General features: G+C 34.7%; 2 protein-coding genes and 1 pseudogene across 3 annotated transcripts; 2 read left to right on the top strand and 1 right to left on the bottom strand.

The window, feature by feature from the left end:
• Positions 1-172: 172 nt before the first annotated feature.
• Positions 173-5,620, top strand: LOC110661009 (probable CoA ligase CCL5). 2 transcript variants are annotated; one of them, XM_021819498.2, is made up of 5 exons: positions 173-1,628; positions 4,537-4,682; positions 4,824-4,891; positions 5,097-5,213; positions 5,336-5,620. In XM_021819498.2, the coding sequence occupies exons 1-5, from the start codon at positions 410-412 to the stop codon at positions 5,421-5,423; spliced, it is 1,638 nt and encodes a 545-aa protein (XP_021675190.2). In that variant the 5' UTR covers positions 173-409; the 3' UTR covers positions 5,424-5,620. The 2 variants fall into 2 exon arrangements, with proteins under 2 accessions (XP_021675190.2, XP_021675189.2); XM_021819497.2 differs by having other exon boundaries at positions 5,097-5,199.
• A 481-nt stretch (positions 5,621-6,101) lies between these two features.
• Positions 6,102-6,922, bottom strand: LOC110661010 (auxin-responsive protein SAUR36). The gene has a single exon (XM_021819499.2). The coding sequence runs from the start codon at positions 6,543-6,545 to the stop codon at positions 6,174-6,176; it is 372 nt and encodes a 123-aa protein (XP_021675191.2). The 5' UTR covers positions 6,546-6,922; the 3' UTR covers positions 6,102-6,173.
• A 749-nt stretch (positions 6,923-7,671) lies between these two features.
• Positions 7,672-21,371, top strand: LOC110660958 (lysine histidine transporter-like 8; annotated as a pseudogene).
• Positions 21,372-25,413: the final 4,042 nt, after the last annotated feature.

Below are 25,413 nucleotides of genomic sequence, written 5' to 3' on the forward strand. Positions count from 1 at the left end.
TTGACAAAAAGCAGATTTAGAATCCATTTTATTGAGTTTGTAATTCGATTTAATTTTAAATTAAAATTTATTAAAAATAAGTTAATTAAAATTAAATTTGAATCAAATAAAAATTAATCCATTCGATTTTAAATTAAAATTATATTTTTTAAAAAAAGTAAAAAGTTATAAAAAAAAAATAGTCTAATTCCTCTCTCAATATTCATCAAGAACAAAAAAACAAATGCAAAACGATTCGTATGTCAGACAAATGATACTTCGGCAGATCACATCCACGCGATTTTCATTCAAGAAACGGCTGAAGTTTCCCATAAAAGATCTGGCCAGGTCTGAACAAAGCAAAGCAAAACCCCAGTCTAATAAGTCTACTCTCTAGTCCAAGGAAAGCAGCAGAGTCCAGAGTCCGATAATGGCACACGATTGCAGCTTCGAGATCGACCCGAGAAGCGGCTTTTGCAGATCTAATTCTATTTTCTGCAGTAAACGCAAGCCTATTGCTCTCCCACACAATTACTGCATCGACATCACCACCTTTATTTCGTCCCAGGCTCACCGTGGCAAGACAGCCTTCATTGACGCCACCACTGGCCTCCACCTCACCTTCATCGACCTATGGAAATCCGTCGATTCCGTCGCCACCTCTCTATTTGAGATAGGAGTCCGCAAGGGCCACGTTATCCTTCTCCTTTCCCCAAACTCCATTTTCTTTCCTGTTGTTTGCCTTTCTGTTATGTCCCTTGGTGCCATAATTACCACCACCAACCCTCTCAACACTCCCCGCGAAATCGCCAAGCAAATCGCCGACTCCAAACCTTTATTCGCCTTTACCACCCCCCAACTAGTCCCCAAACTCACCGAGTCGAACTCGAATCTCCCCATCATCCTCATAGACGACCATGATTCCATCAAAGCCCAATCCATAATCGTGACAACTTTAAGCGAGATGATGAAGGAGCCTAGTGGGAGTCGTGTCAGGGAGCGAGTCAACATGGACGACACAGCTACTCTGCTCTACTCTTCAGGTACAACCGGAGCAAGCAAGGGCGTAGTTTCCTCGCATCGCAACCTAATCGCGATGGTTCAAACCATCATTGGACGCTTTAACGAAGACAGAGAGCATAAATTTATCTGCACCGTCCCAATGTTTCACATTTACGGTCTAGCATTGTTCGCGACGGGATTACTCGCGTCAGGATCAACAATCATTGTGCTCTCAAAGTTCGAGATTCATGAGATGCTATCTACGATCGAGAGGTATCGTGCCACGGATCTCCATCTGGTACCACCTATACTAGTAGCACTGATCAACGGCGCTGATCAGATAAGGTCCAAATATGATTTGAGTTCGCTACAAACAGTTGTGTCTGGAGGAGCCCCACTGAGCAAGGAGGTGATAGAGGGGTTCATGGAGAAATATCAAACGGTGAGAATTCTTCAGGGTTACGGGTTGACTGAATCGACGGGGGTGGGTGCATCAACAGATACTTTAGAGGAAAGTAGGAGATACGGTACCGCGGGGCTGCTGACGTCGAGCATGGAGGCAAAGATTGTGGACCCAGAAAGCGGAAAAGCTCTGCCGGTGAACCAGACCGGTGAGCTTTGGCTTAGAGGTCCCTCTATTATGAAAGGTAAGAAACATGCAAATTTCGTTTTACGTTTTTCTATCATTGAAAATTCTACCTAAATCCCTTCTAAAAAAAAAAAATCTACCTAAATCCACCGCCACAAACTCAAGATATAAAAATGAAGTGATATGATAAAAGAAAAATTGATATTTAGTTGTTATATTTTAATTAAATTAATTATTTAATTTTTATATTTTAAAAATATATATTATGTAATGATTTTTTTTTATTTTTATCAAATTATATAATTTTTTTATAAATTTTTTTATTTTATATATTATTTAAATTATTATTTAATTTTTTTATTTTAAAAAAATTAATTAATTAATATTATATTTTAAAAAATATTACTATTTAATATTTCTATTTTAATAAAATTAATTAATTAAAAAATATATTATTGAATAAAAATAAATATTTTATTATATGAAACTAAATCAGAATTTATATATATTTTTTAATTTTTAATTCATTGGATATATTTTTATATTTTTTATTAAAAAATAATTTTTTTTAATTATTTATAAATTTAAAAAAATTATTTAACTTTTGTACTGTTTTAATCAACAAAAAAGAAAATAAAGAGAACGAGGGCGAAAGAGTATAGGCATAGAGAAAAACATAAAGAAAAAGAAATAAGAAAAGTTAAAACAAAAATAAGGAAGAGAAAATTATAGTAATTTATGTATAAAAAATTAATTATGTGATTAAATAGTTAATAGAGTTAAATTATAGAGATTAATTAATATATTTTTTTAAAATATAAAAATTAATTAATTAATTTTAAGAGAGACTAAGTTGTAATTTAAAAAATATTAATTAATAAAAAAATTAATAAAAAGATAAAATAATTTAATAACATTAAAATGTAAAAATTAAATAATTTACTTTTTAAAATAAAAAATTAAATGAATAATTTTATTAAAATATAAAAATTAAATAATCATTTATTTATATACATTAATAAATATAATTAACCGTAATTATTTCGAGAAATTATAATCTCAATGTATAGATATATAGGATCCTACAATTTTATAATCACTTTATAATTTTTTTTAAAATATAACTTACATGTCACATGTTGATACTATAATTTGTCGTAATTTTCGTGGATAGTCATATTATCTATGTGGGACCAATTATAAAAATAATATAAAAGGAGGGCGAGATTGAACGAATAAAAATAATATACAAAATATAATACTATAAAATTTTAATTAAAACACATTACTTATTCTATTTCTAATATTAATATATTAGAAATAAATTATATAAAAATAAAGGGATTTCTACCGACTAATATAATTAATTAAAGTTAAATTTAACAATAAAATCGAAAATAAATAATCAAATTAATTAGACTTATATTACTAAATAATTTTTTACATGGAAAAACTTTATTTATGCATTAAAATTCTCAACCATCATTTTTAATTTTTATTTTATTATTTTTAATTTTATTTTGTTATATTTATTTGATATCATATTTGCTTAGATAATAAACTTGTAAAAACTGCAATATTTATCTATTTATAACTTCGCAACCATCATAAATTTCTTTTAAAAAATAAATTTAAATTTAAATAATATTTATATGCATAGTATACATAAATAAAACAATTATATAATAAATTCATAAAATGCACATGCAATTGCGTGTACCTTGAGAACTAGCATATGAAAATGTATTGTGAGATTCCTTGTCTGTGTAGAAAATTAAAAATAATGCATGGAGTAGATCAGAGGGGTTAAAATAAAATCATAAAATAAAAATAATTATAATTAATATGTTATTAAATTATAATTTATATACTAGTATATAAAAATTCATTTATTTGAATTATAAAATAGAGATAACGAAACAATAAAAAATCTTAGAGATAATTAACTAAATTAAAAATTAAATATCTAATTAAATTTTATTAATTTGATCTGATTCGATTATTTAGTTAAAATCAAATAATGCATATTTTAGTTAAAGTTTATTTAGTTAAGCTCGCCTGCTCAATGAAAAACAAAAAAATACAGGTGGTTAAACAAGAAAAATTATAAATTATACAATAAAATTGATTATGTATAATTATTGATTATGATGGGTCTCATATGAGTTACATCATAATTAACAATAATGAAATTATTGTATATACGTCAACTTCACTGGATAAAAATCCGTCAAATAGAGTGAGATCTGATCCTTTGAAGGTTAACCTCTGATAATTTAGTCAGAATTGGGAGTATCATAGAAGAAAATCTAGACCTCTTCTCCTCACTTTCCATGTATTAAAAGCTCCCTAATTGGCTCGTCCATTGAGAATCAATTTCAGTGAAAAATCATTTGTTAAATGTCTGCCAAGACAGACTTGTTTAGAAGAGCCTCTCCTGAATGTCGTGAAGTCTGTATTTGTTCCCTGAGTTGACGACAAATATATTTGATCATTCAATACAAGATGTGTAGACGTCGAGGTTGTAGAGGTTAAATGATACATGTAATTGTATTTTAAATTAAAAAATTCCATAAATGAGTGAATTTGGACTAAGCAAACTATATCAATTACTTGGGAGTACATTGAAAGCAATTATAAACTTTTGCTCTGCATCAGACTGAGATTTGGGTCCCCACAATTATTTGCTGATAATCTTGAGTCTAGGAGTGTGGATCATTAAACAGACTCGCTTCCCTGCTGTATTGAGTCGGAATTTGTTCATATACTAATATTTAAGGTGGTTACTTGATAAATAAAATAATGTGATTGAGAATGAGGGAAAATTCTTGCTTAAATATGGATTCAAGGCATCTTGTATTTTGGGTTCATAGTGAACCAAATCAAGAAAAACCAGAGAATGAATTTGATAATTTTATGGTCTATTATTATTGTGACATAACAATCTGTTAGGTTTAATTTTGTAGGTTACTTTTTAAATACTGAAGCTACATCAACAACTCTTGACTCCGAGGGATGGTTAAGAACTGGGGATCTGTGCTACATTGATGATGACGGCTTTATTTTTGTTGTTGATCGATTGAAGGAGTTGATCAAATACAAGGGATATCAGGTGAACAGAGCATTGATTTCTCTGTTGTTTCCTTCTTTGTGGAATCACTTTGTTTTTTTTTAGTCCTGTACATCCCCTTATTTTCTTATGGAAACTGTGATTTAATGGACATGCCTTAATGCTAATCTCTTTATTTGTTAGGTCCCTCCTGCGGAACTAGAGGCCTTGTTGCTTACTCATGAGGAAATTTCCGATGCTGCTGTAATCCCGTAAGTGTTCTTCCATCTCGCATATCAAGGCTTGGGAATTCATTCTATGATTTGTATAAGGCATCCTTTTTCGGCAAATGGATTCACATTTGTCCTGTGATTACTGGAATCCCTGCAAAATCATATGCTTTGACACGCAACATACTTTGCTTCCATTCTTGTTTTCCTTCGGAAATAAGTAAGCCTGATTGTGGTCTTATTTCAGGTTTCCGGACAAGGAGGCTGGGCAATTTCCCATGGCGTATGTTGTAAGAAAGGCCGGAAGTAATTTATCTGAGAGTGCTGTCATGGATTTCGTGGCAAGACAGGTGTATCAAATAAAGTACCAAATATTAAGAATCATCTGAGTTTCTAATAAAATGATTTAGCACAATTACATATTCTTTCATCGTTTCATTGTTTTCTGATTGCCATATTATTAATAATAAGCTGCTGTATATGCAGGCGGCCCCATACAAGAGAATCCGAAGAGTTGCATTTATTGGAGCCATACCCAAGAATCCATCAGGCAAGATTCTCAGGAAGGATCTGATAAAGCTTGCAACCTCTAAACTATGAATGTTTGGGTTTTGGAATAACAAATGTCCTTAAAACAATGGACTACTAGAATGTCCATATCAATTGCCATTTTTTAGATATAGTACAGCTTCTTAGCCTTGTTTATCTACATGTCTCTTGTTTACTTTTAAAGTTAATTTCATTGGAAATGAATATTGCTTGTTTGGTATATGTTCTGTTAGTTCCAGAAGCAGGCTATTGAGAATGGATTTTATATTCTATTGTAAAGGCAGTGGATTTATTACTATCCCAGACCATGGTTTTAATCAAGAAAATATAATTTTTCTTTGTTATACGGTTTTGGTCTCGATGAAACACCAGCTGAAGCTTAGAGTACTTCCGTATGTGCAGCAGCCGAAGTTTAGAGTACTACTTCCGTATGTGCAGCAGCCGAAATTTAGAGTACTACTTCCGTATGTGCAGTAGCCGAAGTTTAGAGTACTTCTGTACATGCAATTGGTAATCGTAATCGAACATAGATATGTCACCTTGCCAAGAGATGGTGGTAGACTCAAACTTGTGACTTCAGGGCTAGATTGTTATCTTCCTGCTACCCGTCTTCTATGAGAAATTGAGATGTTAAGAATAAGTCTCAACTCTTGGGACAGCTAAAATCGTAATAGAGGAAAAATAGAGGAAAAGAACACCCAAATGAAGGACAAAAACTTTAATTCCCACAACTACAAATGTACAAGACTGCAGCCTAATCACTTAGCATCCCGGTCTACACAGCTATAGATCCAGGAGCAGCTTGATTATGGGTAGGAATAACAGGGAAAAAAGAAGATATTGAAATTCCCTCACAACTGTTCACGGGGATTAAAGCAGTTTCCACTTCCACAGAAGGATTCTTCCTCAGTACAGTGAAAATGTATTCCATAAATTCTTCCTCACAAGGAACTTGCAGTGGTCCATGAGTCGTGGTTCCGAATTCCTCCTCAGCCATTTCCAGTAGAACTCTGAAGATGGGGTGATTCAAATAGTATAAAGGCACAACGAACCTCTTGCCTTCCTTGGTGTAGACAGCAAAATGGCCTTTCTTTCTCTTAGTCCATTTCCATATGATATCGCTTAGTACCTTAGAAGAATTCTTCATGTGCTAAAAGAAACCAGGATTTTGGTTCTTATAGATTTTTTTGTAGGTTTGTGAGGTTCAGATTACTGGGTTCTCGCACTGGAATATATGTTGATTTTTGTAGGCAGTTGGTGAGTGGCAGGCAGGCAGGCATTTGGAGGAAGCTTATAAAAAAAGCTAAGGTGCTGTGAGAAGCCCGCAGATCGGAAATGTATGAAGAGAATGGGTTTCCTGTGACCTTGATAATGTGGGGTGACCTTTCTATGACAGGAAAAGATGGGGACAGCCATGTGTATTAAATATCGAAAGTGAAAAGACACTTGCAACTTGTTTGTCTCGTAACTCATCTGTGGATGCTTGGGAAGGGCGGTGCTGGTGATAAGGAATGAAGCGGATAAAAGATCAATGAACGTGGTTGCATCAGGTCTGTCGTCTCCTAGCGATGAAGACATGATGGTGATAGAGATCTTTTCTTTGGACGGTGAAGGGGATCCGCCAATCCAGACATAAATGATAAATCTAAGCATGCGAATGCTGGGGCCTTGGAAAGGTTTTAGCTTTCGGAATCCACGTCGTGTTCTTGATTTCTCCCATTCTGATGGGTCGGGCCAGTTTTCCCCAAGGAAGGATTGTGTACCCCCTATGAGTTAGCTCATGGAAATTGGACTTAGCCCATATCTTAAATATATAAATTTACTAAATTTAAATTCCATATTTTAAAATTTTCATCTAAATACAAAATAAAATAATTAAAAAAATAGTATTGAGCAAATTAATTCATATTAAATTTAATAAACCTCCTAATATATCCGCTAATATTATGTTTACACTGAAAATCTATCATAAATTCAAGATATAGACACATAAGATATAATAAATATCAGTATATTTTAATATTTTCTTTATAAGTTATATAAAAAAAAGCATATATATATATACATATATATATATATATTTTATTAAATTAATTAGCTTGGGGAATACTTGGTCCAAGTCAAGAGGAAAACATAGAGTACTAAGTAAAATAGCAAAAATAATCTCACTAATTATTTTACGAACATGAAAGCAAAGTATAGAGAATAATTAAGCAAGCAATTAGTCTAAATTACTGTATTAGCGCCGGTCAACAAAATTTATCTACCGAAAACCATATTTTATACATGATATAATGGGCAGAACTTGATCAAGAACATTTTTACCATATATTGAGCTGCCAATTATAGCAGGCAAATGAAAGGAGAAGTATAAGCAAGTAGCTAGTAAAGAGAAGAAAAGAGAAGAGAGACATGGGCGAGGTCGTCGAAGATAATAATTCTGCTATCCCACCACCGCCTGTGTCAGCTCCCCCTATGTAATTGCAAACCCAATACAATTCATCACCATCTTTGTCAGAAAAGTCACTAGTGTTCCCAATAGAGCCTGCAAATGAACCAAAACATAGCACTTATGGGTCTTCTCAGAATACAACTCCCAATTCCTTCTTGTCACCCTTGGGAAGTCCATTAAGGAAGGTTATCAAACTAACCAAGCTTGACCCTCAGGATGCTTGGCCCCCTATCACTGAATCCAGGAACGGTAATGCCTTCTATGCTGCCTTGCATAATCTTTGTGCTGGAATAGGAATCCAGGCCCTTGTGCTGCCCGTCTCCTTCACCATTCTTGGCTGGTATGAATACTTGTATATATATGGCAGGTTCTCTACGATTTTATTTTTGTGTTAAATGGATTTAATGACTTTTGCTGCAATTGATGCAGGACGCGGGGAATAATGAGCTTAACAGTGGCTCACATATGGCAGCTTTACACTCAGTGGCTGTTTGCTAGGCTTCATGAATCCACAGAAACTGCAATACGTTATAGCCGATTTCTTCAACTCTTCAGTGCTACTTTTGGTAAGAATTAATACGCTATTTACACCAGGCACCAGCAACTATCCAACCTAACAAATTTCTCAACTTACCAATTAAAATTAATTTTTTTTTATAATTATATTGGATGCATAATATAATAAAAATTCAACCTGAATGTTAATCCAAAAACAAAAATTATAGACACCCAATACATAAACATTAATTATAAGCACCCTAAATTATTATATTCAGCAATATCATAATCAACTTATGACATTGCAAGTAGATAATAGCAAAAGCGGTTCTTGTCCGATTTGAAATTGGATTAGTCTAATTTAAAATTAAAGTTAGACTCGATTAAATTTAAATATATTAAAATTGGATTAAAATCGATATTAAAACTTAATTTTTCATTTAAAAAAAATTAATAGTTGAATTTAATTAAAATTAGACTGGATCAAGTTGAAATTGAAAAACTATTTATTTTGATTTCAATTTTAACTCGGAACTAAACCATAGCTGACTGTATAATAGATTAGGAAAATTTTTTATATAATTATCCCACGACTAAAGAAGGTGAAACAATATAATTGGAGAAATAATAGAGACTATTAATTCATGTTTAAAATCATAAAATGGAATTGAAAATAAATTTACATGCAAATTTATTTATTGGTCTCATGCAGGTGATAAGATGGGAAAAATATTTGCTCTATTTCCAGTCATGTATTTATCAGCTGGAACGGGTTTTGCCCTTATTATTGTTGGAGGATCAACACTGAAGCTTTTCCACCAAATTGTATGTGGAGGCCATGGTTGTTCAGCGAAGCCATTAACAACAGTTGAATGGTACTTGGTGTTTACATGTGCCGCTGCGCTTCTATCTCAGCTGCCCAACCTGAATTCCATAGCTGGGGTCTCTCTAGTTGAAGCTGCCACCGCCATAGGCTACTGTACAATAATGTGGCTGGTGTCTCTCACCGAGGGAAGGCTAGATGGCGTATCTTATGATAGGATAAAAGAGGAAAAGAACATGGCAATGATTTTCAGCGTTCTCAACGCTCTCGGGATCATTGCTTTTTCTTTTTGAGGCCACAATCTTACAGTCGAAATTCAGGTATGATGTAATCAGAGTCTCATGCTCATATTTAAACCCTTGTGGCCCAGTACAGTCGGCAACTTTTGATGTGTGGTTGGGCCTAGTCCAGTAGGCCCAAGCACACTTTAATATGACAGTGCAGACCATAGTCAAGGTTTTCTTTTTTCCTTTGGGGTATGGGTCTTGGATGAACCTTCATCTTCAACTGTGTCTTAGATCAATTAATGCCTGGATAAACAGAGTCCACAAGATTTCTTTTACATAAGCAAACGATTATGATTTGCTATTCATAAAGCTTAAAAGACAAAGAGTATAATGGTCCCCGCCACCCAACTCTTTTCACATATTTTAAGCCAAGTTGCAAAGCTTTTGGCTTTTGATCCGAAAAAAGTTTTGAGATATGATAGATTTAAGGTATAAGAGAGGATTAATTAAAATCGTCTGTCTTCTTTATTAATCAGTCTTTCAGTGAAAATCATTTCAAGATTATCTATCTTTAATGCACTTAATTGATATAAGAGAATAGTAAGCCTTTAAAAATGATTGATTAAATGATTTTGAAAAGTTTTGCTGAGCATGAACTTTTCTTTTGCAGGCAACAATGCCTTCAAGTGAAAAGAAACCATCCCATGTGCCAATGTGGAGGGGAATGGTTGCTGCATGTCCCATCATTGCACTCTGATTATTTCCTCTTGCAATAGCAGGATACTGGGATGTCATTAAAACATTATTATTATTTCAAAAATATGTCATTATTGGCTAATTAGGACCATATCTAATATTAATTAATTTCAGATGCCAACAAATGGAGGGATGTTAACAGCAATATATCAATACCACGGGCGTGACACTTCGCTAGCTGTTCTAGCGACAACAAGCTTGTTAGTGATAATTAATCATCCCAAATCTATGGCATGCCCATATTTGACTATCTGGAGTCCAAATAAACCAAGTGGAAGAAGCAGCCGTGCCCGTAGTGGCTCCGCTGCGTCCTCCGTGCTGTGTTTGGATACGTGTGCTTTTTCATAGCCGTGGCGATACCGTTCTTGGGGAGCCTAGCTGGTTTAATTGTCGGAGTTGCAGTACCAGTTACATTTGCCTATCCAGGTTTAATGTGGCTAGAGATTAAGAAACCAAAGAAGAATAAGGTAATAACCCTAATTTTAAAATATAAATTTTATTTTTTTATATATAGTATTTTAATATTGTTTTTAATATTATCTAACTTGACTATTATTATTATTATTATCTTGTTTTTGCATATCAAGATTAAATTTGAAGGTTTTATTTTTTATTATATTAAATTAAATTAAATTTAGTTTAATTATTTCATTGAATTAAATATGTTAAATGAAAATTATAATTGTATTTTAATATTAGTAATTGAGTTAATTTTATATTATATTATTTCCCCCACCTCTCTTTCTCTCTCCTCGACTCCCTCTTTCTCTCTCCCTTTTTCCTTCACTTTCAGCCACCACCCACATCACCCATCGCCGGCTAGCATCTCCAACCACCACCCCCGGCACCAGTAACCTCCAATGACGTCTGTCACCCCACAAATGTTAACTCCCGAAAAGGTCCAATTTTTTCGCAAGGTGGCCTATAGAGAGAGGTTCAGTAGGCATAAGTCCTTGCGGGGCAAAGGGGATGGTACGCATTGTGTGGCAGGCAATGCGGGCGGAAAATGAGGTTTATCGGCTAAACAGGCCCATCGGGTGAGCTGGAGAGCAATTCGGCAAGTGCAGGCCGAAATGAGGTTCAAGCTGCCAAGCCGGGCCCAAAATGAGGTTCAAGCATGAGCTACGCGGGCCAAAACGAGGTTCGGAGGCCTAGCGGGCCGGGCGTGTGGGAGTGACTAGCCCAAACGAGATTGAAATGAGGTTCAAAAAGCCGCGACGCGAGGTTCAAATTGCGGGTGAAACGAGGTTCAAATCCGGTGCCACCGCCCAAACGAGGTTCCTCAAACGAGGTTCTCGGCATTTTCAAATTTTGGCCGCCAAAGGGAGTTCCAACTCGGCCAAAACACTATAAATAGGGGTCCTAAGGCTTATTTTCATGCATAGAGAGTTCCATAAAGCTCCTTGTACACTTAGCCATTTTCTAGCTCACTTGTGAAGTTTTAGGCTTGTAAAGCTATTTTTCTTGAGTTATAAAATTACCTTCCCTTTGTCCAAATTCTTCCCACTACTTTCTTTTGTTTTCTTTTGTACCTACTCACTTAGGCATACTTTTGTCACCCTTATTAGTCTATTACATAGACTAAGTGTGTTGGAAGGCTGACTTAGTCTAGGGGAAAGACTAAGGCCGCACGGGTTGCTAGAGTTTGGTATAGATAAACTCCCAGTCCGTGACAAGTGGTATCAGAGCTTTGGTTGCTCTAAGGGGTGATCATGTCAGATCCTAGTGAGATTGTTCCAGGTACAAGTGGTGCTCCTAGGGTTGAGGAGCAAGGCGGCAGGAGAAGGAGGGGCAAGTCCAGAGATCCAAGCCGAGCTAGGGAGGAGCTTGGGGACCTCGAGACACGGCTTGCCAAGGTGGAGCTGCACTTGATCGATGGAGATGAGAAGATTGAGGAGTTAGACACCCGCATGGAGGAACTCGATAGAGGGATGGAAGAGTTCCGAGAAGAGATGCAAGGGGCCCTCAACCAAGCCATCGACAAGATAATGGGTGAAGGTGAGTCTCTTAAAATTTCCTTCTCTAATGAGGTTGCTGCTTTAAGGGAAGAAAATAGGTTCCTACGGGAGGAACTAGATAGGGTGATGGGGAAGGTCAAGGACATGGAGGAGCAAATGTCCTTGGTCCGAATGGCTATACTACAAGGTAGTGTTGTGGGTGCTGCCACTACCTCAATTGCTCCCACGGCTAGGGTGGAGGTACCTAAGCCAAATGCGTTCCATGGAGGAAGGAATGCAAAGGAAATTGATAATTTCCTGTGGAGTTTGGAGCAATACTTCAGGGCGCTTGGGATTACGGAGGATGCCAGAAAGATCGACCATGCCCCATTATACCTGGCGCAGGAGGCTACTAGACATTGAAAGAGGTACATGCACTTTCTCCACCTGGGATGATTTTAAGAAAGAGTTAAAGAAGCAATTTTATCCGGAGAATGCTGCACACGAGGCAAGAGCCAAAATGAGGCGTCTATCACACAAGGGGAGTGTTCAGGACTATGTGAAGGAGTTCATGGAGACCCTATTGGAGATCCCGGACTACCCAGATACGAAAGCTCTCTTTGCCTTCACTGATGGCTTGCAGAATTGGGCAAGGTTGGAGATTGAGCGGCGTGGAGCACGAGACTTAGCCACTGCTGTCTCCATTGCTGAGCCCCTCATAGAGCTCCAGAGGCGCGAAAGGAACCCAAGTCCAAGGAAGAAGAGGAATGAGGGAAGCTCCAGCCATGGCAAAGATGGAAGCTATAAACCGCATAAGCCGAAGGAAGGGCACAACAAGGTTCAGAAGGAAGACCAAGGTATGCAACGCCCTCCTCTTTTGTGCTTTCTTTGTGATGGACCCCATAGAGCCCGGGAGTGCCCAAAGAAGAGTAGACTCTCGGCATTGATTGAGGAGAGGGAGGAGACCCCTCTCCCACAAAGAGAGGCGACCATGGGCTCTTTGCAGTTATGCGCCTTGAAGGTAGAGGGGCAAAAAACCGAGGAAGCTAGGAAGGGGCTGCCTTTTGTCCAAATGAAGCTAGGAGGATAGGAGGTGCTGGCCCTTATGGACACAGGGGAGTCTAACAACTTCCTGAAGGAAGAGGAAGCCAAGAGGTTGGGTATCCCATATGAGAGAGAGATGGGATGGTTGAAAGCGGTCAACTCCACACCTAACTTGGTGCATGGCCTAAATGTCAAGAAAGGTGCCTTAGACTTCTTTGTTGTGTCCATGGATGAGTATCAGTGCGTGCTTGGGGTCGAGTTCATAGATCGGGTCAAGGCGATCCCAATGCTATTCGCCAATAGCATATGTATCACAGAGGGAGGTGGTACATACATGGTTCCTGTGTTGCGGGGGAAGTCCTCACCGTCGAAGACCCTTGCAACCATGCACATGGAGGTGCAGAAGCCATCATCAGCCACAACTGCTGTCGTCCATGGGAAGGAGCAGCATAGAAAGGGAGGAGGTACTCCCAAAAGTGGATCAAAGGAGTGTAAGGAGGGAAACACTCCCAAGTTGCTAAAGGGGCATCCACCAAGGAGGAAGGTGGACTGTGCAGCCAAAAGTCCAAGGGATGTGGCATCGCCAAGGCAGGGGAGTCCGAGGCAAAGTCGCTCACGGAGGAGCAGACGGAGGTGCAAAGCCAAGGGGAGAGCTGGTGCACCAAGCCACAAGGACGAGGGAGGCACTGAAGCACAGTTGGAGCAAGCCCAAGGCAACCAAGTCGAGCATGGACGGAGACATGGGAGGAGGTCCAAACGACGAGGGCGTCGTTGGGATTGAGTGGGGGAGAATGTCACCCCACAAATGTTAACTTCCGAAAAGGTCCAATTTTTTTCACAAGGTGGCCTATAGAGAGAGGTTCAGTAGGCGTAAGTCCTTGTGGGGCAAAGGGGATGGTACGCATTGTGTGGCAGGCAATGCGGGCGGAAAATGAGGTTTATCGGCTAAACAGGCCCATCGGGTGAGCTGGTGAGCAATTCGGCAAGTGCAGGCCGAAATGAGGTTCAAGCTACCAAGCCGTGCCCAAAATGAGGTTCAAGGCCTCGCGCTGCGAGCATCTTTGAGAGCTACGCGGGCTAAAACGAGGTTCAGGAGGCCTAGCGCGGGCCCGAAGGCCAATCGGGCGTGTGGGAGTGACCTGCGGGCGAGATAGGCCCAAAACGAGGTTTAGAGCACGAGGCGCGGGCCCGAAGCCCAGACGAACGCGCGGGAACAGCGAGCAGGCAGAGCGCGCGGAAATGAGGTTCAAACTGGCGAGCAGGAAGCCAGGCGCGAGCGGGAAGCTAGGCGCAGGCGAGGTTCAAATGCGCGCGGGAACTGCGAGGTTCAAATGCGTGCGGGAACTACGAGGCTCACGCGGCGAACGAGGTTCAAATCGCGGCGCCGCGGGGCGCGCGCAAACGAGGTTCCTAACGAGGTTCTGCGGCCGTCGATTTTCGAATTTTGGCCGCCAAAGGGAGTTCCAACTCGGCCAAAACACTATAAATAGGGGTTCTAAGGCTTATTTTCATGCATAGAGAGTTCCATAAAGCTCCTTGTACACTTAGCCATTTTCTAGCTCACTTGTGAAGTTTTAGGCTTGTAAAGCTATTTTTCTTGAGTTATAAAATTACCTTCCCTTTGTCCAAATTCTTCCTACTACTTTCTTTTGTTTTCTTTTGTACCTACTCACTTAGGCATACTTTTTTCACCCTTATTAGTCTATTACATAGACTAAGTGTGTTGGAAGGCTGACTTAGTCTTGGGGGAAGACTAAGGCCGCACGGGTTGCCTTGAGTTTGGCGTTGATCTACTCTCAGTCCGTGACACGTCCCAATGGTGAGCTCCGGCCGTAAAAACGCGAGGAAGGAGAGGGAGAAGTCGCGCTCCGTCGGAGCTTTAAGGCCTCGATTCCCGGTGTTTTCTGACACTGGATGGCTGTACTCCCACTAGCGTTCACCTCCTCATGACCTGGTGCACCTTTCCCGATCGGTGGTGTTTCAAATCGTCGCCGACAGCCGTAATTTCAAAGAGAGAGAAAGAAGAAAGAGAAAAATTTGGGCAGTGGGCTTTCTGGCAAGTTTCCGACCGATCCAATTGTCGGATCTGAAATCCGAGACTACCGATGGACTCAGGGTGACAAAATCTTTGAGATGGGACCGGCCTCACTCTGATCGGACACCGTTGGAAAAAAGCGATCATTGGACAGTCTAGATCGCTTGGTGAGATTTTCAAACTTTTTCAATCCCCAAAAATTAAAAATAATTTTATGATAATTATTAACAATGTTTGGGTGTAATTTAGGTGCAATCGGATCGATTGTAGCTCACTAGTGCCAGGACTGCATTTTCAGCTAGATCCGGCTGTACGGTGACTTGTCTCGGAACGTGGTCGATATTATAGTCAATCTTAGCGTTTTTAGACATTCTATTCGCGTTTCAGATGTCAGATTTAGCATAGGTAAACCCAAACTCTAAATTGTTTAATTTTTGCCTCATACTGGGTTTAGAATAAAATTTATAAAATATTCATGGATGATCAGAAAATTTTGATTCCTTTTGCAATAGCCCTATAATATTATTAAGAACCGCGGGGCAAGTTTATAAAATTTTCAAAATTAATTTGGATAGTTCTTGAAAAATATTAGTCTTAAGCCTTATAATTGAATTATCTAATGTTGTGATTATTGTCTAGTTTAGAAGGTCCAGGAGGGGCCATATAATATTGATGAGATATGGCTTGAGTTTAGAAATATTATTTGAACTATTTTGCAGGTTGAATAGGTCCTAGTTATAGAAAAAATTTTGTTAAATTTTCGGCATGAATTAGGCTAATTGTTGTATCTTTAGAGTCTTATTTTGAATTAGTATTAATAAATATATAATATAATTAATTAGGTGATCGAGGTCAGCTATTTTTTCTTCACCCAGCAGCCACAATAGTTCCCAATGTACAGTGAGTAGATATTGATTTTATTTATAATTTCAATATTTTATATATTCAAAGCATGCTTGTGACACCCTTACTCATCTACAGTGTAGCTAAGTAAGGTATGTCACACTCGATGCCGGAGCACCCTATCTTATCTTACTTTATTTCTTTAATAATTTTGAACTCGTTATATTTTAAAATAAATTATATTCCAAGAAGAAACTGACGGAGTTTCCCTTATTTTATTACCATTTGACATATTTTACTGTTCACCTGCTTGAAATTTTCAATAATATTTTACAATAAAATCACATCCATGCTCATCATAATCATTTCACATTCAATTTTTGCAACTCATTTCCATGCTCAATCCATATATCAAAATTCTCAAATTTTCATTAATTAAATAATTTATAACTAATTACAGAAATTTACAGTTTACATAATATACAAATTAATTACAATTCTATAATTTATAATTCAACATAATAACTAATTATAATGCACAAAATATATAATATAACTTTTGTGAGCCATATCTACATGCATTGCTGAGGAGGTGACAACCTTAAACACTTCTGACACTTCTACAGATCCAGACTCTAAAACCCCAGTGTAATGTCCACCGGGTTTTAGCTTTAATACCTGCGCGAAGGAAACAATCCACCGCGCTAAGCATTTCTGCTTAGTGGTGCGATAATATAACAAAAAAATACCATATACAAACAATGATAGAAATGAGGCATAATTTGAATAATCCATAATTAATTTAATTTTGTATAAAATTTCTAATATTAACTATCTTTTATCCTAATTTGCTATTCTTTGAAGTGCTTAGTTCATAACTTTACAATAATCATATATAATATACTAAATTAATAAGAATTTTAAAGTTATATTTATATGCTTATGGAAGATGTATTTGTACTATTGATTTAAGTTATATTATTTTGCTAATCTTTTGTCATTTCACTAAATACTCTTTAGGTATTTCGGATCATTTCATAATAAATAAAATTTAAAAACTAATCCAGTTTCTCTCTTATTCATTCATTTAATTCTCATTATTCTTAATAAATTTCACCGCCCAAGTAACTTATGACAGGCTGATTAAACTGGATAAGCGAGTCACTGGGCACTGGATACCGTGGTGTCTCGGGCCATCATACCATGGGACGTGAAATGCGGAACGTTAATCGCGTATACAATCAGTATGGCTAAAAAGCCATGGTAACAGATAATCAGATAATTGGGCATATAAGCCATGAATATGGGCATAAAGCCAGAAATACAGGCATAAAACCTTACACAGTACTGCTAAAACAATATCCTATTGACATACTAATATATTCAATCTGACACACGTGTCTAGGCAATACATGAGTACATTAGTACCATTAAATGATCTTAAGTTTTACTATTTCATTTTATTTTTCAATTATAATCTATAGTATTTAAATTTTATTCATAGCATAAGCATAAATATCTAATCTCATTTTTACATAACTTTATACATTCATCCTAATTTATATATTCATTATATTATCTATATTGATCACAATTATTCTCATGTATAACTGTACTCAAAACAGTTTTTCCTTTCTCCAATAAAGAGAACTAATGTCTCATGCTTACATTCATTTGATTCATTTATTCATTATACCATTTATATAAATTATTATTTAGATTCCAAATAATCCATGAACATTTCATGGATTTCAGATTAACTTAAATTTCTCCTTTTAATCATTTATTTTGAAGTAGTATAACTCTAATTTTAAAGAAATAAGTAATGATTGTCCAGGGTGCTGAACCCGATAAGTCTATTCATTTCCAGATTTTCTATTTTTATTGGTCATACAATTCCAAGCACTCAGGCTTAGAATTGGTTCTAGGTTCCTAAAATAAAATCTTAAGTCTTCATCTTATTTATTCATATTAATTTGAATTTTGTCAATTAAAGTTTTAGGGCTTCAATTATGGTCAAATAACAATAATTGGTTCATTTTTTTCTTCTAAATCCAGAACTAGGCATATTATGGAATCCCAATCTTGTCCAAATGGTTGAACATATTATAGTCATATTTTTTTTTGCCTAAGGTCCTTTATATTGGTTGTTCACTTATGTCCTAGAGTCACTCAAATTTAAGAATTTTAATTCACTAATTACACTATATATATTAGTACTCATAATGGCTTCTTTAATTTCTTTTATTATTCCTTATGTTTTTGGAGTTACTATTTACTCAATTTGTTGACTTTTTCATATATAATATGTATACAAATTTTAGATACATAATTATACCACATTTTGAGTTCTAAATTTATTGGCATTGATTGCCAATTACAATTCAAAGCTTCCTAGAAGTATTTTCAAAAATTTAGTTTTTGTGTCCTATGTTTACTGTTCCATTGGTCTAAGCTACAGTGAGAATTTAGCAAACTTTTCTTCATCAAAGTTGTTCCTTTATGTGTCTTCTTTAATTTCCTTTTTGAATCACTCCATTTGGAGTTTTGTAGATCAAGTTAAGGCCAAACACCATAACTGGCCGGATTGCCAATTTCCATAATTTCTGGCATCAATGTGGTTCTAGCAGTTTTTGATATCCTAAATTTTGCTAGCAATTCAAGTTAGTTCTAGTCAAAATTTGGGTTTCCACTCTTCATGAAGTTGTTATATATTGTCTAAGCTTTCCATGGCCACAAAAATCAGGTCATTTGGACCTTTCTACACCAAGTTATGGCCAAATGAACAGACAGGTTAATTTTTCCAGGTCCAGAATTGGTTACCCAGATTTGGTCAATTTTTAGGTTATTCTAAGTTGGTTTTTTGGGGAAGGGTTTCTTCACCAAAGTTGTGGCATTATGTGTCTAATTTCATCTCCAATTAGCCTTACACCAATTGGAGCAACATAGTTCAAGTTATGACCACACAAACACACTAGACTCAGGGGTCTAGAATTCCAGCAACAAATCCACTCATGCAATCCTCAATTCAATTAAAAAATCCACTTCAAATTACCACCAATTATCATCAAATGGTCAGTAGGTGACCTTAAACACTTCAATTTTTACATTGTACCACAATACCCCCAATTATCTCCAAACCCTAATTTGTTATTTCCTCTAATTCATGTAAACCATTCAATCCTCCATTCTAATTCATTTATATACAATTATCATCATGCATAAACATAATTAAACTCATCAAACTAACCATACACTAAGGCTGGCCAAAATTTATATTTCTAAATTTATGCATAAATTTCAATCTTTTTCCTTGTAATTTATTCATACTCAACCTTAATTTCAACTTTAGAAATGAAGAAGAGAGTGAAACTAGCACTAACCTTGTGAGCAGAATTTTCTCTTAGACAATCTTAAATTTTCTTTCACTTTCTAACTCATTCTTGGTTGCCAAACACCTTCCCAAGAGGAGTTGACAAGTTTTTGTGAATTAATTTGAGATTTTAAGTGATTTAAAGGTGGAAGATGAAGCTTGAGTGAAAGAAGAATGGGGAAGCTCCAATGGTGAATTCGGCCAAGGGAAAAATTTGAGGAAGAAGACCACTTTCTTCTTTTTTTATGGATTTTCATTTCTTGTTTTATGTGTTGTCCAAATTTAATTGGGTGGTAAAATTTAATTATATCATTATGACATAGCCATGATGTCATAATTCTACTTAAATTTCATTTATTTGCATTTTTCTTTCTTCTTTCTTGTAATTATTTTTAATTAAATTTTCATCAATATTTATTCACATTTTTAGTCATAAACCTTTCTTACTTAAATGGAAAAATTGGTCAAAAATCATCTCTGAAGGTGAAATAACCAAAATGCCTTTCGTTTTTCTTAACGGACTAAAATTATCTGTATCGATTTAGAAAATTTTCTGAGCACTTTCTTGGTATTCTGGTGCCATCGAAGGCTCAATAACTCTTCACTGGAGTCCTAAAAATTAATTCACGAAATTTCCCTTGTGTTTAGGGCTACTAACTGTCTTCACAGCAACTTCTCGTTAGGTCACCCATCGCAGGGGCATCAGCTTATTTAACTTTGTTGTATTTTATTTCTAAAATGTTTCTTTAATTTTTCTTACCATTATTTGGTCTATTTATGACTCCTCACTCTAGTCTAAATATAGTTCCAGACATTCTAGCTGTCCAATCAGACGCTGATCACCGAAACAGTGGAATGTACGGACGATCTAAAGTGAAGGTGTCACAATGCTCATGTATCACTTATACATATATATATATATGTATGTAGTTAAATATTAGGCACTCCTTTTATTGCATTTGTATTGGTTGACATTGTTGTAGTTGTTATTTTATGGTGATCTAGAGCTGTGTGTGTAAGTTAGTGTGTATGTGGATATAGGTAGGACGGGTAGACGCTGTTGGAGCTTGACTCGCTGGAACCCGATCCTTATTATGGATAAGTCGGGGTAGGCACGGCTTTGAGTTGATCTCACTGGCCCGTGCATTTGAATATTAAGAGAAAGTCTGGCTTTGAGTTGATATCGCTGGCAGAGGTTGAAACTAAGAGAGCTGGGTAGGGGGATCAGCTCTCCATATATGTATGTGTGAGTGCTCCAGATTGCCTTTGATGTGATTATGATATGACTTGTTTGAATTGTGAGAAAATATTGCATTTCATTCCTAGGTATGCACTGGACTTAGATAGTTATAGAAATTATACGTAAAATCAATATCTTACTCTATGAGTCGAACGCTCATTTATGTTTACCCTATTTTTTCAGGATACAGGAGAAATTCTTTTTCAGAGTAACCTGCTTTCTTCCTCACAGGTTTATTAATAGTTATTTATTTGTAATATTATTTTTTAAATTTATAATCTAGAACTCCGTATGTGTTAGCAGTATTATGAATCTTGTTAGAGATAGTGTTAAATTGAGTTATGGGTTTTTACTGAATGAAAATTTTTATAACATATAAATAATTTGTAAATGGTAGTAATAGGGCTAAGCTGGGCTCCCTTCACTTTAGTAGTTGATAATCATTGGGTTGGGTTGACCCAAATTAAAATAAAATATTTTATTTACAAGTTAGGCCTCAGTTTTTGGGCTTTGGTTATGGATTTGAGAACAGTAAAACTTACTGCGGGTCTCGAGGGCTTTACACCGGCCCAGGTCCTAATGCCGATCCGGCCTATGGGATCAGGTTGTAACAAATAGCATCATGTGGCAGGTGAATTGGGTGCTAGGGCTCTTAGGTATCGTTTTGAGTGTGCTACTTATAGCTTCAGGGATTTATGTTATAATTGATACATGAATTGAGGTTAACTTTTTCAAGCCCCAATAATTGAAAAATAATTAACTAGATTTAATTTAAAACACAATATGTATAATGGAAGGTTCTGATGGTTTTGGTTTTCTAGTCATCTAGGGTTCTTTGTTTTTCTGGGATTAGGGTTTCTTGTAATGAGTTGGTGTTTTGAGTTTCAAAGCCTTTTTATCTGCAGATTTGGTTGTATCTTTTGCCCTATAAAAACCTTCTGCAGTTCAAAAAAAAAAAAATTCATGATAAATCCCTAAGTTTTTCATTAATTTATATATGTTCATTTCTTATGCTGTAAGCTAGTTGGTGTTGTTGGAATCATGAGTTGAATATAATCATACTTTAGATTCCACTATCTTGTCTTGGTCCCTCTAATTACTTTAAACTTTTGATTTTTATTCCTTCAATTTTTCAATATGAAATTAATTAGAAATTCTTTTTATCAGATGATATCTCTCTAGATTTCAAGACTGAAACTTAATTCAATTATCACCAAGATTAATTTTTAAAGTTATTACAATAGTAATCCATTAATTATAAGCAACTATAAGTCAACACAACTTTTCTTTTTGTTGGTTAAAATAAGAAATATTAATTGTTGTTGATTCTCTTCTGTAGTTGATCATCTGTAAGATTACATCCGACAACTATCTTGTTGGAAATCAAAATTAAAATTGAATTGCGTCAAGCTAAATCAATATAAAATTAGATTGATGAACATTAATCTTGAGTGGGACTGAAACCAATCATTTAATTTTGGGTCAAAATTATTTTAAAATAAATAAATAAATCATTAAATTTAATCAAAATTAAAATTGAAATCGAAAAGACTCACTATTTAATTTTAATTAATTTTTTAAGTTTGAATCAAAATCAACTCAAATAATTTTAGAGATATAAGATAAGATTATAACAAATCTAATAATTATTAGATTAAATATTTATATTTAAATTTGAATACTAATTATATATATTTTAAATAATTATATATAAATTTTAATGTATTTAATATAAAATTATTAAACTAATTTTGATATAAAATCAAAATCACAATATAAACGCTTCGATTTGTCTTTTACTTTTCTTTTTCTTTCATGAACGACGACAATAGTGCAACAGGATAGCCATCAGTGTCTTGACTAAAGCAAAAGCCAACAAGTTGAAAAAAAAATCAAAGTTCTTGGCTGGGAAAAGCTACTTTAACAAAGGAAACCACAAGAAAACAAATAGCTTTCTTTGTGCCACTACTAAAATATGAAAGAAACCTGATGGTCCTTTTTCTTCATCAATTACAACTAAATCCTTAATGTTAAGAGAAACTTATTATTTGATTCTTAGGTTTTGACTAATATTATAACTTAATTTCTTTATTTTGAAAATTGAACGATTTAGTTTTCCACTTATACTTTCACCAAAATCAAAGATTTTTCTATCCAGCATTATCATTAGTTTAAATGAAAAGATAAGCATACCCTTTATTCAATTAAAAAAAAATTACTATTTAACTCATAGAATTTGATAGATATTAAGATTTGGTCCCCATATTAATCATGATTACAATGAAAAATAAAACTCAATTCCCTATAAAATTTTAAGTTTGATTTAAAAAAAAAAAGGAATAGCTGAACTTAAAGCAGGTGGCAAAATGGAAGACTTTATTGAAAGAAAAGCAGTTTGAACAAGAGATGTATGTACATACAGAAAAAGGAAATAAATTGAGGAAAGTTTTGTTTGAGTTTACAAAGCCGACGTGAGCCTCCACAAACTTGGTAGCGTCATCTCATTCCTGAATCATCGACCTTTGAATCAACCACATTATTAAAATATGAATAGATAAAGTTTTGAAATTGTATCCACTTGCAGATGGTTCATCCGTTGGTTTTGTTTCGCTGGTATCTGTTTGGCTTGTGTTTCCTGGATCTTGTTTTGCTGTCTTTTGTAATGCATCCTCAGGCTGTCTTGTTAGTTTGGTTTGTAGTTTTCGTTACAGGTTTGTATAATTTTCATTTCAGATTTTTTCACATAGCATTCTGTTGTTTAGGATGAGTATATTGGGAAGCCTATTGATTTGGTTTAGCTTGGCAATGTCCATACTAAATATTTCTTAAATTTTTTTATTTAATAAAATTTAATATTAAAAAAAAACATTCAATATACAGTGATTTTATTTTAATCAGTTATAATAAATTTAGAAGTGTGATACACATAAAAATATTCACCCAATAAATTAATGACAAGTGGGCCTACGGTAATTGCTTCTTTCGTATAGATGGTGTATCATGGCCGTATATAAGGGTAATGATTCTTACCCAAACAAATACGGAGGTTATCCAACCCCATTCTACCAACCAATTGTTAGACTATTTAGGGGGTGTTTGGTTTACCTGTTGGGTTCAGCTGATAGCTGATAGACACCCAAACAGTAAATCATTGTTTGATGTTTAAAAATACAATGATAGGATTGACAAGAATCGATATGATACCCATCACCGGTTTGTATCACTCTATTTTTAAATGTTTTCATCACCGATAAATGATCCGGTTTATTTTTTATTTTGATCATATTATCCTTTTTTATTTAACTTAAAAATTAATATTATTAATATTTTTATTTATAATTTTAATATTTTAATTAATGTATTTCAACTTTGTTAAAATATTTTTTATTAATAACATAAAATATAAAATATTTATTTATATCCAAAAACTTAAAATTAATTATAAATTTTTCTATTAACAATAATAATTATTTTATTATTTTATCTATATTTTTAAAATTATTTAATTATCTTTAAAAAATAATTATTTTCTTATTTCAATAATAAAATAAATGATATAATATAAAAGATTAATAATTATATATTTATTTAAATAATATAATATATTAATTTAATAATTATATATTTAATTTAATAATAAAATAAATAATATAATGTAATAAATTTATAATTTTATATTTATTTAAATAATAAAATAAATTATATGATATATACCCTTATTAGTCATTTCACATATTAACAAAGAATACTAAATATAATTTACCAAACACTTAATATAAAGCATTTATCATCACTATCGATTATCACTATCACCAACAAGAATACTTATCATGTACTATATCACCGTATTCAACAGTTAATCCAAACATGCCCTTAGAAAGATCACCTGGATGCTATTGAGACCGATTCCTTAAGGCAACTCTCGAAGAAGGGCTGAAAGGGAAATCGAAAAGTGATAATCAAATAAGCACATTAATGAGGCACATAATAACATATTATGAAGTACGACTATTGTCACTGTCACTGAGTATAATTGCCACTGTAATGATAACAGGCACCTGACACAATAGATAAATTCTACATCCCCCGCCATTAAATCTAAATACCACTACCTTGCTCATATCCTATAGCTGCATCTAGCATTCCACCATTGATCCAACAGTCAGCATATAAAGCTTTATGACTCCAAGGTAAAATATTCGAATACATGTTCTTAATTCCTTATTCTCTTTACTATCCATTGCCTTTCCAATTTCATTAACCATCTGAGTGCCACCAAGGAATAGCTCCTTTGGCTCTCTAACATCTTATACAAGAAGTTATAGATTTCTTCTGCTGATCTAATCCAGTCGGATAAAGGATCTTATCACTCGAACAACCCGTATTTAACCCCAATACATACCTGTGTTCCTATCTTCACAAATGTACTTTTTTAGACATCATCTATGTGTCATTTTTTCTACAGTACTCTGATACAAGAATTTTCCCTCATGTCTTATTCATTAATATAAATTTTACAATTAAATCACATAGTATTATTTTTTTTCTTTTATCTCTATTGTGTTAGTGAGATGTGTTAGTGAGATTATGAGTGTTTTAGTTATAACAGTAAGGTCTACTTATAGGTGCATTTCTATTGTCAACAAATTTACCATTTTATGTAAATTATGTTACATGAAATAGCAACTTCAATCTATATAATTTCTCCATATTTAGGCCTTCCACTTAAAATCCATAGTTGTGTAGTAGAATAGAGTTATGTGTTGCTCATTTAGGGATAATTTTAA

This window comes from Hevea brasiliensis, chromosome 2, assembly GCF_030052815.1.
Source record: "Hevea brasiliensis isolate MT/VB/25A 57/8 chromosome 2, ASM3005281v1, whole genome shotgun sequence".
Taxonomy (NCBI): Eukaryota; Viridiplantae; Streptophyta; class Magnoliopsida; order Malpighiales; family Euphorbiaceae; genus Hevea; species Hevea brasiliensis.